At 32.3% G+C, this 15685-nt stretch overlaps 1 protein-coding gene across 1 annotated transcript; it reads right to left on the bottom strand.

The window, feature by feature from the left end:
• Positions 1–857: 857 nt before the first annotated feature.
• LOC143240480 (peroxisome assembly protein 12-like) lies at positions 858–15214 on the bottom strand. Its single transcript, XM_076482968.1, has 6 exons — positions 14804–15214; positions 11385–11493; positions 9952–10169; positions 1859–2043; positions 1503–1665; positions 858–1005 (listed from the first exon to the last, which is right to left on the bottom strand). Exons 1-6 carry the CDS (start codon positions 14921–14923, stop codon positions 880–882), a joined length of 921 nt encoding a protein of 306 aa, XP_076339083.1. The 5' UTR covers positions 14924–15214; the 3' UTR covers positions 858–879.
• Between the last annotated feature and the right edge of the window lie 471 nt (positions 15215–15685).

Raw genomic sequence — 15685 nt, 5'->3', positions numbered from 1 at the left:
TATCTGTCTGTGTGTAATCAAAGTAGTTTAACTTGACTTCAGAGTATGCATTTGTTGAAGCCATAATTCATACTAATATGACAAACTAACCACAAAGACCAAGAAGCTTCCCAAACAAGTCAGGGATAAAGTGGTATAGAAGTACAGAAACAGAGAAGGTTACAGGAAAACTTCAAAGTCACAGATTATCCCTTTAAGTATGATTAAGTCTGTCATTTAGAAGTGGAATGTGCTATTCATTACTCAGTCACAATCCATACCAGAATGCCCTTTCAAACTAAGCAGCATGAAAACTAGTTAGGAATGCCACTGTGGAGCCAAAAGTGACTTTGAAAGATTTGAAAAATTCCATGTTCCACATGGGAGTAAATTTTCATACATCAACAGTATCCTGGTTTCTACAAAAAGCTAGTCCATATGGGAAGCCATTACTAAAATCTTAAATCTTGTATAAAGTTTGTAAAAGCATTTAAAATGATACTGCAAACATATTGCAGAAAATTTTGTGGAGAAATGACAAAAAAATTGTGCTTTTTTTTCTAAATTCAAACCATTACATCTAGCATAAGCTCAACATAGCACATCACTCAATCAATACCATCCAAAGTGTCAAGCATGGTGGTAGGAGCATCACATTATGGGAATGCTTCTCATTATTAAACACTGGGAAGACAGCTTGTCAGGTCTCAGGGAAAGATAGATGATGCAAAGTACAGATAAATTCCAGAAAAAAAACCTGCTGGATCAGCCAAGAATCTGAAACAGAATTGAAAATTCACATTTAAGCAGGGCCAAAGCCACCCTATACTGGTTTCAAAAGAAGCAAGTAAATGTCATGGAATGCCCAGTTGTAGTGTTGACTTACATCCAACAGAAAATTTATGGCAAAATTTGAAGATTGCAGTCCATCAATGATCCACAATGAACCTGTTGGAACTGGAGCAAATTTACCAGGGAAGAATGGGCAAACATTACATCATCCAATTGTACAAAGCTGGCAGAGACCTATCAAAAACAAAATAACAGTAACTGCTGCCACAGGCATTTCCACCAAGTACTGTATTCAGCCCTCTAAGTCATACACAATAAGCAAATTTAAATTTATATATTTTCTTTGCAGGTTTTGCTAACATTCACACAACAGTGCTAACTTATATCAGAATTTTGAATAAAAAAGGTTCAAAGAAATTGTTTACATTATTTGTATTTCTTCAAAATGTGACAATGATAGGGGATGAATGCTTTATCAAGGCACTGCACATAATGTAAAAATTTGAGTTATAACACCTATGTTGTGATATAAATTTTATTGTTATATAATGATAATAAAGTTATCTTCATTTTGAAAATCTATCCAAAACATCATTACATGAGCCCTTTGACCTGTCTATATAAAGAGTTTCAATTACTTTAAATTACCAAGAGTTACAAAAGTGCAGTTATTGTTAAATGACATCATCATACTTTATCATTGACAAAGCAGCTGTGAGAAGCACACTTACTTTTCTTGGAGGTGTTGGTGTTGGAAGAGGAGCTAGACTTGGTGGGGTGTTGTCCTGATTGTACCACCATTCAAGAAACTGGAGGAAGAATGCTCCAACTGACAAACCCATAGACAGTGCACCAGCTAAACCTGCAGTGATGCAGTGAGGGAATTCTTCCCAACTGAAAAAAAAAAAATTATGGTTCATAGTAGGTTAGCCAACTAGTATTTACAAAATACATTAATACTTTATCAATTTGTCTCAATCTAAGCTGCTTATTTTATTTAATTATTATAAGAATCCAAAACAACTTTTCATAACAAAAAATTACGTTCAAATTTTATTTATTACTTTGAACAATAAACTGATGTCACCTCCTTATGTTTCGGTTTTCACTTGTTAAAGTCCGTAGTTCTGTTTCAGAGAACCGCACAAATGGGGAGTGATAGGAACATCTTCCAACTGCATACATTATGATATAATGAGAGAGCAAACACTCAAATATAAAGTGGAAAAAAGGGTAAATACGAAGGTAAAGAAACTCCACTTTTTCTTTTACCTAAAAAACAAGATATATTTAAAACATTCAGTGGAACAAACTGATATAAATTAAATGACAACAATTTTAAAATTCAGAAGCAACTGGCTTATAGTAAGGTAACTTAAAGTTTGAATTCTGAATGATTACAGTTCTGTATATTTTAACTTCATGAAATTGTTCTTTCAGCATGAGTTGGTTGGTTGATTTGGTGTTTTATAGCACAAAGCAGCTACTGCTATCTACACCAAACACCGGTAAAAAGTTAAGTAAATTTAGTAAAATTCACAAAAGGAAATTAAGGTAAAACAAAACATAGCATATTTCATGTTGCTCACTCCAAATTGACTGCCAACTGGCACGTAGCCAAACCTTGAATACAGGACCATGTATGGAACAGACACAGAAGTGATAGTGCCAGATTTAGCTGCAGTGATGGCGAGCTTGTTCCCATGAATACCAACATGGCCCAATATCCAGAACAACTGGATAGAAGTAGATGTTAAAGAGAAATGGGGCAGTCAGTTTTGAATATCAGCGAGAGCAGGGCAAGAACTAACATAAAGCAATTCCAGAACCAGTGGAATTAAGCACATCAGTATAAATAGTGCAGTTTGAGTACTTCTTAGCTTCTATGTAATCCAGGGCAAGCAAAACAGTATACATTTCAGCACCACCAAACTACAAAAAACCATGGCACAGCCCACACAGTCGCCTGACTTTGAACTATCTGTATAAATAGGAATGGAAGGATGGTTTGAAAGATGTTCAATAAATAATACAGTATTTCCACTCTGGAGTGTCTGTTTTTGTCAGATGCCTTAAAGACAGGTCACATTTGGGGAGTGTAAGAAGCCATGGTAGGATAAGCTGACCAGTGGATACAGCAATGTTATTCAAGGACAGACCCAATTTATCACACTGAAAATGAAGGCCAAAAAGAGCAATGACAGATAGTCTGTTTTGAATAGTATGGTCCACCGAGAAAGGAAAACACAACCCCAGGTGGGGTGCTTTGGTAAGGAACGAAGTTTCCAAGTATATAGCAAAGACAGTTGCAAATAGCAGAGGTGCAAAGAAGGTTTATGAGACAATGTATAAGCTCTGAAGTGGGGGAAGTGCAGAGCCAAAGTCCTTGATGATGGATGGGATCCAGCATCTTTAAGGCCAAGGTCCTGGCAGAGCCACAGACCAGTGATCCATAGTCAAGTTTTGATCGAATAAGAGCACAATATATCTTTAGCATAGAACATCAATCTGCTCCCCAAGTGGTGGAAGGGAGGACATGGAGGATCTCCAGTGCTCTTGTACATTTGACCCACAGCTGCTTGATGTGTGGCATAAAGGTCAGTTTAAACTTAAAGCTGTTTGCTGTGGTCCTCTTCAGTAAATGATTGAGGGCAATCTGTAGCTGCTGCTCAATACACCTCACATTCAATGACTGACATGAGATGTGAAAGTCATTAACATAGAGCTCATTGGCAACAGTGAGAGGGAGTTCTTCAGTGATGGCATTAATCTTTATACTGAAAAGTGCAACACTTAAAACAGCCTTGAGGGACTCCAAGTTCCTGTAGAAAAGAATGGGAAAGTGTTGAACCCACACAAACTTAGAATCTCCTGTCCATTAAAATTTATTTTAATAAAAAAGGGCAAATTGCCATGTAACTCACATATATGGAGGTCATGCAAAACGACATAACTTTATGTTGTATCATAAGCCTTCTCAATGTCAAAGAATATTGATACAAGATGTTATGATTTTAGAAAGGCTTCTCTAATTGATGTTTCAAGTAAAATCAGGTGATCCACAGTGGATCACTGTCATCAGAACCCTCACTGGATGGGCGAACGGAAATTGTTTGATTTGAAGAACCAAACAAGACAGGCATTAACCATCCTCTCTAAGGTCTGACAGAAACAGCTCAAAGCAATAGGATGGTAGTATGAAGGAATCTTGGGATCCTTCCTAGGCTTAGAGAAAGGTAGATCCAGTTAAAACAAGCAGAATAATAGCATAAGAAATAGGAGACAAATGGCTTAGCATTTGATAGTGTACATCATCAGGTCTGAGCTATGTACTGAAAGAACAATGAAAGGACAGAGTTCTACCAGTGTAAAGAGACAATTATAATCAGAGACAATCAGCTCAAAAGGAAAGAGGTGATTGTTGTACCAGAGTCTCGATGGCTAAGAAGGTGGAGGAAGAAGCAGAAGTGCTAGATACCCAGAAAAAGCTTTCACCTGGAGTATTGGCAATGCTTCAGGTATCAGCTACTTCCTGGCCAGAGAGCAAGATCCAGAGTGGGACAAAATTATATTGCCCACTGATCTTTCAAATCTTGTCCCATATGGCTTTGGAAATGGTGGTAGAAGATATGCTGGTTGTGAACTTAATCCAAGATTCCTTCTAGCTTTGACATCTTACCCACCGAGCATGTGCATGGGCCTGCTGGAAAACGATGCAGTTCAAGAGTGTGAGATATCTATAGAAAGTATCCCAAAACCGTTTTTGACCTTCCGTACCATGTGGCAGACAGGATTCTACCATGGATGAGGATATCCGAAAACATGTCGAGGTTTTAGGAATACATTAAGCAGTTGCTTGTATAATACAGTCAGTTTCTGCTGCCACACAGTCATCTATTGATGGCTTACAGACAACGGCAGGATCAAGTTCTGTGAGAGCAGTGAAAGAGGGCCAGTTTGCATGATCCAGCTTCCATCAGGTCACATGGGTTAGTTGGCATTGCCCACAGCTTAGGTTAGGATTTTGTGCAAAGCTACATGACAGCTATCTGTACCAGCCATCCCTAATCTAACTGAGAGTCTACAAAGAAGGAAGCTGGTTATTACCACCCACCACTAACTGTTGGGCTACTCTTTTCCAACAAATAATGGGGTTGACCATCACATCATAACACCCCATGATTGAAAGGGTAAGCATATTTGGTGGGATTGGGATTTGAACTTGAAACATTCTGATTGTGAGTCTAGTGCTCAAACAAACCACCTGGCTATGCTATGAAAAACCTTTTACCCATTTTGTGCTTGTTATAGTTTATGGTATAACAAAATTTGTCAGATTATCAGTAAACATTATGAAACATGTATGCAAAATATCAATTTTTTAAAATTAATTCTTAAGGTTTTGAAGCAACGTTTTCTTGTGCCTTTCTTTTTACACACTACCTATCCAACAAGCAAATTAATTTTCATTTTAAGATTAAAAATACTTTTATGCAAAAATTGTAAAATCTTTATAACCTCCAGATAATTATCAAACGCTTCTTAAAATAAAAAACTATTTATCTGTTATTTTCACTGAAAATCTCTGTACAGGATTTATTGATTTGACCAATCTCTTGGCTGTGTTTCAGTGGACTGGTATTTGGTTACATTTCAGTTATAATACATTTTATATTATGTGTAATATTGCTATTTACAAATACATTCTTAAACTTATTTTTCTTGATGTACAGAACAGTAAACAAAGAAGTAATATAGACTTCTTCAAATGACCTTTGTACCTGTTTGGTACTTTTTGTGGGATGCCAAGTCTTCTAAACTTTCACATGCAAAGTATATGAAATAAAATAATTTTTTAAATTTTATGTACACATTTGAAATACACCAAAAACTATAAGTCAGCTATAATTTATTAAGTTGTATTTTGGTCTAAAACATGGAATTTCAAGGAGACTAAAAACTCACCTACCACCTCAAAGATTTGTACTGAAAGAACAAGGTGACATCAAAATACTTGGTAATAGCTGAGAAAGCCATTAGAGGGCCATTCTGAGCTTTCAATTTATTATTCACACATCATAAACAGAAGTGTATATATAAGGAGATATTTTCAAAAATAGAAAGAGGTGAGAGATGCCACCATGTTTGATTCAGTACATGAATGAATCTCAGTAAATATAAAAGACAGGATATTCTTATTTTATATACTAGCTTGTTAATATCAGTAATTTGAGTTCCCAATTCATACAAAAATATAGACATTGTATTTTGACATCACAAACATCTAATCTGAACCAGTGCTGCATTTCAACATACCACAAAAATCAATGTTTAGGCATGTTTTTTAACATTTACTTTTAAATTAAGAAATGATATAATGTATGATAATTTGAATTATAATCCACAGTCTGATACCAAACTTACCTACATATATTCATAAAATAGTAAACAAAATTTTGAATGCGTGTCAACAAATGTAATAATGTGCACTTTGACCCACTTAGAAAGGGTTACTGGATTTTCTATAATATAGCTACACAGATTTTGAAAATATTTTTCTTTTATCATGTAAGGATTTTTTACAAATTAGAAAGAAACAAAAACTCTTACTTAAATGAAATTTACAACAAATATAACAGAATACGTTTCGGTTATTTACACCAGTACTTTCCACATGCTGATCCATGGACTGTTACCAGTTCTTAACTTAATTTCTACAATTTTACGATGTTTCTTAACTGTTCAAAACACCGACATTTATGTTTTTCTCAACTTTTAAGAACTAAAAGTAGCCTAAGTCTACATTTTCCATTTTTGATATATCTTATATTCTCTCACAGTACATTTCATCCAAACATCAATTTCAATAGATTTACAATTAAAAAGATAAAATTAAATATATCCCATACATGTTGGCAGCCCTGAAAACCAACTGAAAGATTGTTCTCCTTCAGACTGTTGAGTTGCTAGTTCTTGTCATATATATTATTCTTCACCATATTTTACAACTGAGATAAATCACTTTTTTACGTGGTAAACAACAGTTACCAACATTATGTTTATGACAGTACCCATGCATAAGCTCAATGTCATTTGGCTTTTCTTTTCTTCCCCAATTTTTGCTATTTTACTTTCCAGTCACCTCACTATTTTCTGCCACTCTTATCTGGTAACCCTTGTTGTGTCTGAGTATTTGCTAAAGAGGTATAAAGCTGTGATGTAACTACCCTGTACTAAAAATATCAAAACAACTTCCCTGAAAAATCTTAATAAATGTGACAGGGGAGATTGTCAGTTGTGTTACTGGTAGTTCCACAGAAGTAAAATAAAAGTATATTAAGCCCACAATAAAAAACAACAAAAAAACAGTGCACTTTCACCCAAAAATATGACAATTCATATACTGACTTTGGATTTACTGAAATGAATGGCAATGAAAATGTGCAGGCCTCAGTGCATACTATGTGAGAATGTATTTTGTAATGATACTGTGAAACCAAAGCTTAAAAGGGATTTGAATACAAAGCACAGCAATCTAAAAAAAACAACAACAATCAACCCACAGAATATTTTAAAAGTAAACTTTCCAAATTAAGAGGAAAACAAAAAAATTATTCATAGCATCAAAAATACAAACAAAGCAGCATTGACATAATCTTATAAAGTGTTATAAAAGACAAAGCCATTTACACTTGACTGGGAATTAATTCAACCTTAGATAAGACATTTGCTTTAATCTGGTTGATGCTTCACTTGCAAAAAAATTAGTATGATTCCTTTATCAATAATACAATTGCCAAGAGAGTAGAAGAAATGCCTGAAGACATGGAGACTAGTTGTTGCAGCAAATAATTTTCAAAGTACTATGCACTCCAGATTGACGAATCAACTGATATAATAAATAATGCACTTCTTTTGGAAAGATTTTAGAAATAAACAAACACAGCTGCATGTACACAAAACTGTGCAAACTGAAATGCAAGTAAAAATGTAAAATACTTTTAATCATGCAGTTATCAGATGTTATTATAGAATAAATGAGTTGGTAATGATAAAAGAGGAATTAAAGAAAGAAAATTTAAAATATAATAGAAGTGAAAATATGAAACTTTTTTACAGGTACTTTTGATTTCAATGAAAATGATTCACTTAAGTACATATGAAGTTTTGTGAAAAATCTGTACAAGATAAAGAAAATGTGCATTTTCAGATTCAATGCACAGGAATTATTGTAAAACATAAAAAGGCCAAGACAATAAAACCATCATAGGTCTGTACTATCTACCTCCTACAAATTACTATTAGGTTCCAATTAATGAGAACTAAATGTCCCTATAACCCATTCAGAAATTAAGTAAATACAAAACCTATTTAGATCTCTCTAAACCTGGAATCTAAAAATATTCAGGGAGAAATCAGCAAGATTTGGACTGTTCTAGGAAAATATCTTCCATACCAGTTAAATTTTGTTTTTTTTAGTTAACTCTCACTAAATTTTTGAGAAATAGTTGCATTTTGGTTATAATACATTACACACACACACACTCACACACACATTATCACAATTTACAATAAAGATAAATTTCAGTTATTTTTCATAAAACACTCAACAGTAACTAAAGAAATATAGGAAACAATTATTATTTCTACTTACAAATTTTGTACCCATTTGCCAAGCCATGTCAAATTTCACACATGGACGACGTGAAATTTTTTTTTTTTTTTAAGTTTTATATATATATATATATGCATTTTGAGATAACCAAGCATTATAAATTACTTTACCAGTATTGTAGAATTCCACTGTAATATAATCAGGCTTACAAATTAATCTGTATTTGAGTAAAAAAATAACTTTTCAGACAACATTTTCACTTACCACTTCCTATGGCAATTCAAGAAAGAGAAATAATCGAGATCTTCCAACCTTTTAGAGACTGAGAAAACCACCAGAGAGACATCCTGAGCTTCTGACTGGTTATTCATACATCACAGACAGCAGTAAGTATGCAAAAGCAATATTTCCAAAAAATGGAAAGTGGTGGGTGAGACCGCTATGGTTAATTCACTAAATGTACTGATATTCCAGCAAATAAAATGCAGGAAGTTCTTATTTTATATTTTAGCTTTTAAATATTGGTAATTTGAATTCCTAATTTGCAAGGAATTATACACTGTTTGAATGTCACAAACAATCTGAACCAAACCTCCATTCAAAACACCACTTCACACACAAAACTGATATTTAAAAATTTTGATTTCATATTTATTTTTAAATTATGAAACTAATTACTGTATAATACTGAAATATGAATTATAATCTTTAATGTGTTACTAAACTTGTTGGCATACATTCATAACACAGTACATCAATAAAAGTTTAAATGCACATCTACAAACATGATGGCATATCCTTTTACCCCTGACCATATAAAGACCAGTAGCAAGAGGGTTAAAGGACTTGCATATTATCAATAACTTCTTTGTGAATAAAATCAAAGTAACTGAAAAATTAACTGAAGTATAATCTGTAGAATCAATGCAAAAGAAAAACCCATGACAAATAATTTTGCTTTTTTGCCACGATTCCAGTAACAAGGTTCATTCAGCTCAGGAATTTAGGCTCAGCCTTAAATTTATATATTGAGCTCACATTGAAAAATAATTTTTTTGTAAATGAAAACATTAATGATAATCATATCCAAAATTGTTTAAAAATACTGAAAGTAATAAATGTCATTAAACTTGCATCTTTTAGTTAAAATAACTCAAATAAAATTTGTATCCTGTTACTGTAAACTACAGGTTCTTCCTACCCTTGTGTTAAAAAAAATATATTAACACATCAATGATTAAAAAGTAACTTACTTTTCAGTCATGAGTGTTAGCATAAACATACATTAATGAAATTACTTTTATATAAAAACTGACAAGGAGTACACAATGCTATAACACTAAAAAATATGGCTACAACACCTTTAGTGTAAAACAAAGATCCTCTCAAGCAATATTTTCATTTATTTTTCCCAAAAATATGAGGCTTGATTAGTTTGGGAAATGTAAGTAAATAATAGAAAATAATCTTCACACAGAGGTAATGATCATAATAGATACTTATATTCAACATTATAAACAATACTGGTATCTAACTTTAAAGATTAAGTTTGTCATTACACTTACATCCTTTTTTTGTGACCTTGCACTTGTCCATTTTTCATGTAGTGTTTTAAACAGTTTATCTAATTTTGTCTTAATGTACGGTGCAATGGCCAAGCAAAACAAGGAAATTCTAATCTGCTTTTTTGAGAGCGATGTTTTCTGCTTTTGACTCTGTGTTGAAACATCAGGTTTCAAAGGCATTCTCTGTAGCCCATAGAAGTGTTCAGCAAAGGATGCCCCTGTGCCAGGATTTGTAAAAAGAAAATAACTAAATAAAATAGAATGTTTTCAATGGATAAAAATTTTGTCAAAAAACTTGCTGATCTATTTTAAACAATGAAATCCTACCTGTTCACTGAAACATTGTGCCAACTCTTTTTTGAAATTCCAAGTGGAATATTTCTTGTTTTTTATATAATTCTTGGCAATTCATGTAGTGCATAATCTTACCTGCAGAAAACTTGATATTCCATACACTGCAAGACCTGTACATCTTTAAGGAGAATTTCACAACTGTTTATATCATAAACAAAATATACACAAAAGCAAACCACCTATAAAACAAAGATTACAAAAAAAAACAATGTAATTAACAAATCAAGTGTACTGAAAATTTAAAAAGAGCTTTTAAAATTAAGACAATGCAATTATTTTGCCTTAAAGCTTCATGCTTCTATTAATATACACAACAGGCTTTCTTCTTTAACAACTCTTGATTTCTCACTTGTCTAATATAACAAATTTATTAATACAAGAGAATGTACAAATGATTATAAATCTTTCCAATTAATATTTTCTACACTGAAAGCATTGTCAGTACCAACAGGAGCTGTGTAGACTAACTGGGAAAGATCTTTTAATAAAACAAAACATCATTAAGGGAAATGAAAAGGGACCCTCAAATAAGCACTATGACAATCAAAGGAAAATGAGCCTAGATTTTCTGAAAATAAGCCAATTAAGTTTACTGATAAATTATATGTTGTACAAACAGGATTGATAACACTAGTTATAGCTCAGTAGCTTTAGACACAAGAGGTATAGGCCTAGAGCACATTGGTTTGAAAGATGACTTGTAATGTAACATTTTGCAATTATCGTACATTTCAAATTACATCAGCTTTTGTTAAATTAAAACTAGCTGTAGAAAGATAAATGTAATTTACTTCTTAATATCTCAAAATTCATATCTTTATTTTCTTCAGTTTTTTTGCTTTCTTCCATTTATCTTAACATTTAATTGATAACTGATTTATCCATTTTAATTGTGTTTCATACCTTGCTAATTTCATGTATAATTGTTGTAGAAATTCGTAAAACATGTTTTACTTTGCAGCAACCATCCTAAAATATACAAATATTTCATCCCCAAGATATATATATTACACATCCAAAGCGTGTGCGTGTCTGTCTATCTTTACTGCTCAACCTGTACCTTATGCTTCAATACTCACCACAAGTTTTTAAATGCAGATACTGCACAAGCAAGTCACCAATGAGATACAATTCTTCAAAATGGTGTAGATAAAATCCATATTTTGCAGGATTGTTTTCTACTAAGACCTAGAAAATTTGATAAAATAAAATTATAAAAACACCTTAAATACTTGAAGCAATTTATTTATTCATATTATATATATATATAATAAACAAAATTTAAAAATATAAGATGAGACAAATGCTAGCAATATGAAGAGCACATTATTTTAGCAAAACCAAATGGAAGTGGGGCCAGGCATGGCCAAGCGTGTTAAGACATGCGACTCGTAATCTGAGGGTCATGGGTTCGCATCCCCATTGCGCCAAACATGCTTGCCCTTTCAGCCATGGGGGATTATAATGTGATGGTAAATAAAAATATTTAATTAAAAAGTCAGATTTTTTTGTACAAAAAACTTAATATTTACTAAAAGTAAAACAAATTTGGTGAAGATAAACACTTTTTCAACTTATAGTGCAAATCACAAACCTTTGTAAATGTGTAGACAAATTCGTGTATAATATAGAGTCCATTGGGAAAGGATTAGTATTATAAATCAGTGTTTCTCACCCTTTTTCAATAGGAGAAACTGGTTTGCTGCCTCCATATAATGTCACAGAATAATAAAATCATAATAAATTACATATGAATTTTCTACCAGTTTGTGTGTTTTATTGAACCTCATAAAAAGTATTTTAAACATTTTATAATTCATACCTAATTTTAATCTGTGGGAAACATATGTACCCAGTTATTAATATTATGATTTATGCAAATACCAAATAGGCTGGATATTGGCTTGTTGTTAGACATGGCAACTTGTTTAAGTTAAATAACAAATGAAATAACTTCAGAGGAAACTAAATTAAGGTGGTAATTTCAATTCTGCCAGTATTTCACTAGACAACTTCAAACATCAATTAAAACCTAAGAGGTTTGATAAAACATAAAACTTTATTGAAATGTTTACAACAGTGCTTTTAATTTGTTCATTATGAATGAACCAGAGGCTTGTAAAAATATATTTTCATTTTGAAACTACCTTTTCCCAATGGAAGATATCAATAAAGTTAGTGTGTTTGTTTGAAGTTAAGCACAAAGCTACACCATAGACTGTGTGCTCTGCCCACCACAATTACCAAAAGCTGGTTTTTAGCATTGTAAGTTTGCAGACATACACTGTGGGGCAGGCTAGTATGAAAGTAGAAACACTACAGGTGTATTTGTACATATAACAACAGGTAAGCATAAGGAAGCTACTATGAACCACATTATTGGTCTTGGGGAAATGAATAAATCTTTTATGGGCTTGTCAGATTTAGTAGGTGCTTTTAGAGCTCGGTAGACTGAGTAGATGTTTTAAGGGTTTGAAAACTGGAATGGATGCTTTAAGGGCTTGGAAGGTTGCACAAATGATTTAAAGGCTTGAAATGTTGAGTAATACTTAAAAGCTTAGCAGGCAAAGAAATTTTATGGGCTTGATGGGTTCAGCAAACAAAAAATTTAAAAACTTGCACAAGTTTGGCTATTTCAGGTTTGACTTAAATGTTAACTGGGATTGCACAAAGTCAAATACAGGGTGTTTGGAAAGTCACTGTGCAGTTTTAAAAGCAGCAATAACAGCATTCATTCAGTCTATTTCAAGCCAGCAACTGATCACAGTGTTTAGAAACAAAATATGAAGGATCCAGGCCTGTATTGATGCCAACGGGGGGTCACTTTCAACGTTGTTTATAATTGTCATTCATATTTACCTCCTGTATTCTATATTGAAACATGTCTGTTAATAAATAAGTGCACAGTGACTTTCCGAACACCCTGTATAAAATTTTAAAACGAGTAGAATATGAGCATAGTAATGCATAAAAGAGGTAATAATAATAAACTGACCATGGAAAGACTCATAGTGAGAAGGTTAATTAGTTTCGAGGTTTTTTTTATGCTAAGATCAAAGTTAATAATATTTTAATTTAAACCTGAAAGTAGTTAACTCTTATGATATGAGACTGTTCAACAATAGGATTCAGTCTTCAAATCTAAAGGCTGAGTCAAATGCCCTAACCACCAGACCATACCAGACTAGCTTTAAGAAAAGAATTATCTCAAATAAATTAGAACAGGCTATTGAGGATGTTAAAGTCTAAAACAAGGAATATTTAATAATTACTACAAATATAAAATACAGTCATGATGCGAAAGAAGAAAAAAGAAAATTAAAATGTAAGCTCAAATGCCTTAGAAAGGATATGAAATCAAAAATTAAGGAAAACGTTATAATTTTTAAAATTCAAACAAACTGCTAAAATGGAAAATTTATAGGCCAAATGTACTTGAAAACAAGTAAAAATAACGTTAGGAATCCGAAATGGAATTGTGAGAAACAGATATTAGAAAATGCTTACAGCAAATACTTCTTAATATATATATAAAAGCAAAATTGTATATTTGTTTGTCTGCTAACTCCTTGCATACTATTTGACCAATTACCACCAGAATTTTTGACTGATGACTTCTGTGGTCCAAAGAAGTAATATGAAGGGGCAAAATTCCCACCAGCTTACCCAAAAACAAGTTTCTTTAGTAACAAAGATAAATTTTGGATTTTAATTTAGTTTGTCTTCATGTCATGTTCTTTTTGGTAATACTCAACACTATACATCGTAGCTTAGCAATAAAATTATTACAATATTGTTTATGTTGAACAGGTAATATACACCTTAATTTATGGGTTGTTTCTGTTTTTTCTGATTTAACAGCTTCAGTCATCCAAGAGCAAATGGCTTAATTCAGAAACTTCTGAAGTTAGTGTTAGAAAGTTTCCAATCAATCAATAAAATAACTACTATTCCAGACAAATGTGGTAATTTAGTTACAGATGCAAAAGAAATAAAAGAAAATGGTGTTCTCTAACATGCCTAAATTATTGATAGTTGTGTAAAAGACCAATTCTTGATCAATTATTGCAAAAGGCTTCCAGACAACAATTCACCTAAAGATTAATTGTCAGTGTTCCAATTACCAACGATGTTGTAACTTAACCAAAGTTTTGTTTTGAAAAATCAAAGGTTTAGATCAAAATTAAAATGTTATGAAAATTAAGTTTTTTGAATAAATTTTCTTAAAAGTGATTTTATTGCTGGGAACATACAAGTCGGTTGGTTTTTCTAAAAAAAATTAGAAATTTCCTGCTTCTGAACTCTTTCAGTTTTATTCGGATTTCTTATCAAGTTATTAAATTTAACTTCAAGAATATACCAAACCACGCACATATTTACTGCATACATTATATTACCTAAAGTTCCTTTAAGAATATGTATTTCATTTATCGATCAAATGTATTTTAAGGTTAAAATCAACAATAAAAAAATATAAAAACTACGAAAAATACCTTACACGAATAAAATATTTTGCTGCGGTTCTTAGTCCTCTTGCAAAACTGTCTTGTGCTAATAATTCAAATATGGATGGTTTTTCACCTACAAAAGTTATTATATGAGCTCCAAATTCTGCCATTCTCAAGCTATTCGTACGTACGAGAAACCCACTTGAAGTTTCAATCTCACGTTATCTTCAAGTTAACTATTCGGAATGAAGACTATCGAGTTTTATTAAAGTATTTATTTATTTACAAAGTATACGGTTACTAATCTTATTTCTTTCATTTAAAAATACTGTTAATTTCTAAACTTGCTATATTACAAGCAAATGCTACGACAAAATATATTAATTTTTCACAGACCTTGAGGCGTTATGCAACACTTCCGCCATCTCTTTGGCAGAAATACAGAAAGAAAAAAGAAAGCCTTTCTGACATAAATCATGAAGAAAACGTCGGATTCCTTCTCTAAAACAAGCTATGCAATTGCTTAATCTAGCTACATAGCAAATATTTAATAATGTCTTTGATTTGCAGCATTCATGTTATATATTCTTCAAATCATATATATACAGTGCCTTGGAAAAATATTCATCCATCCCGCAAAGTTTCCACGTTTTGTTGTAGTCTGAGTTTGCAATCACGAAATTTTCAAATGGGGCTTTATATTTAGAATCTACACAATTTACCCCAAGCTTAGAAATCTGAAAAAAATTGCTGATATTATGAATGTAAGTTAGAGTTTTAAAAAAAAAATCTCAATTGCATAAGTACTTACCCCCCCCCCTTTACTATGGCAATCCTAAATCAGTTCAGGTGCAAAAGATTAGTTTGAAAGGTCACAAAATTAGTGTAACTGTCTTTGTTTGCGTGTAATAAAGTGGTTTGACTTGACTTCA

This window comes from Tachypleus tridentatus, chromosome 2, assembly GCF_004210375.1.
Source record: "Tachypleus tridentatus isolate NWPU-2018 chromosome 2, ASM421037v1, whole genome shotgun sequence".
In the NCBI taxonomy this organism is placed as follows: Eukaryota; Metazoa; Arthropoda; class Merostomata; order Xiphosura; family Limulidae; genus Tachypleus; species Tachypleus tridentatus.
Note: the sequence above shows the minus strand (reverse complement) of the source record. Positions and strands in the feature narration are given on the sequence as shown.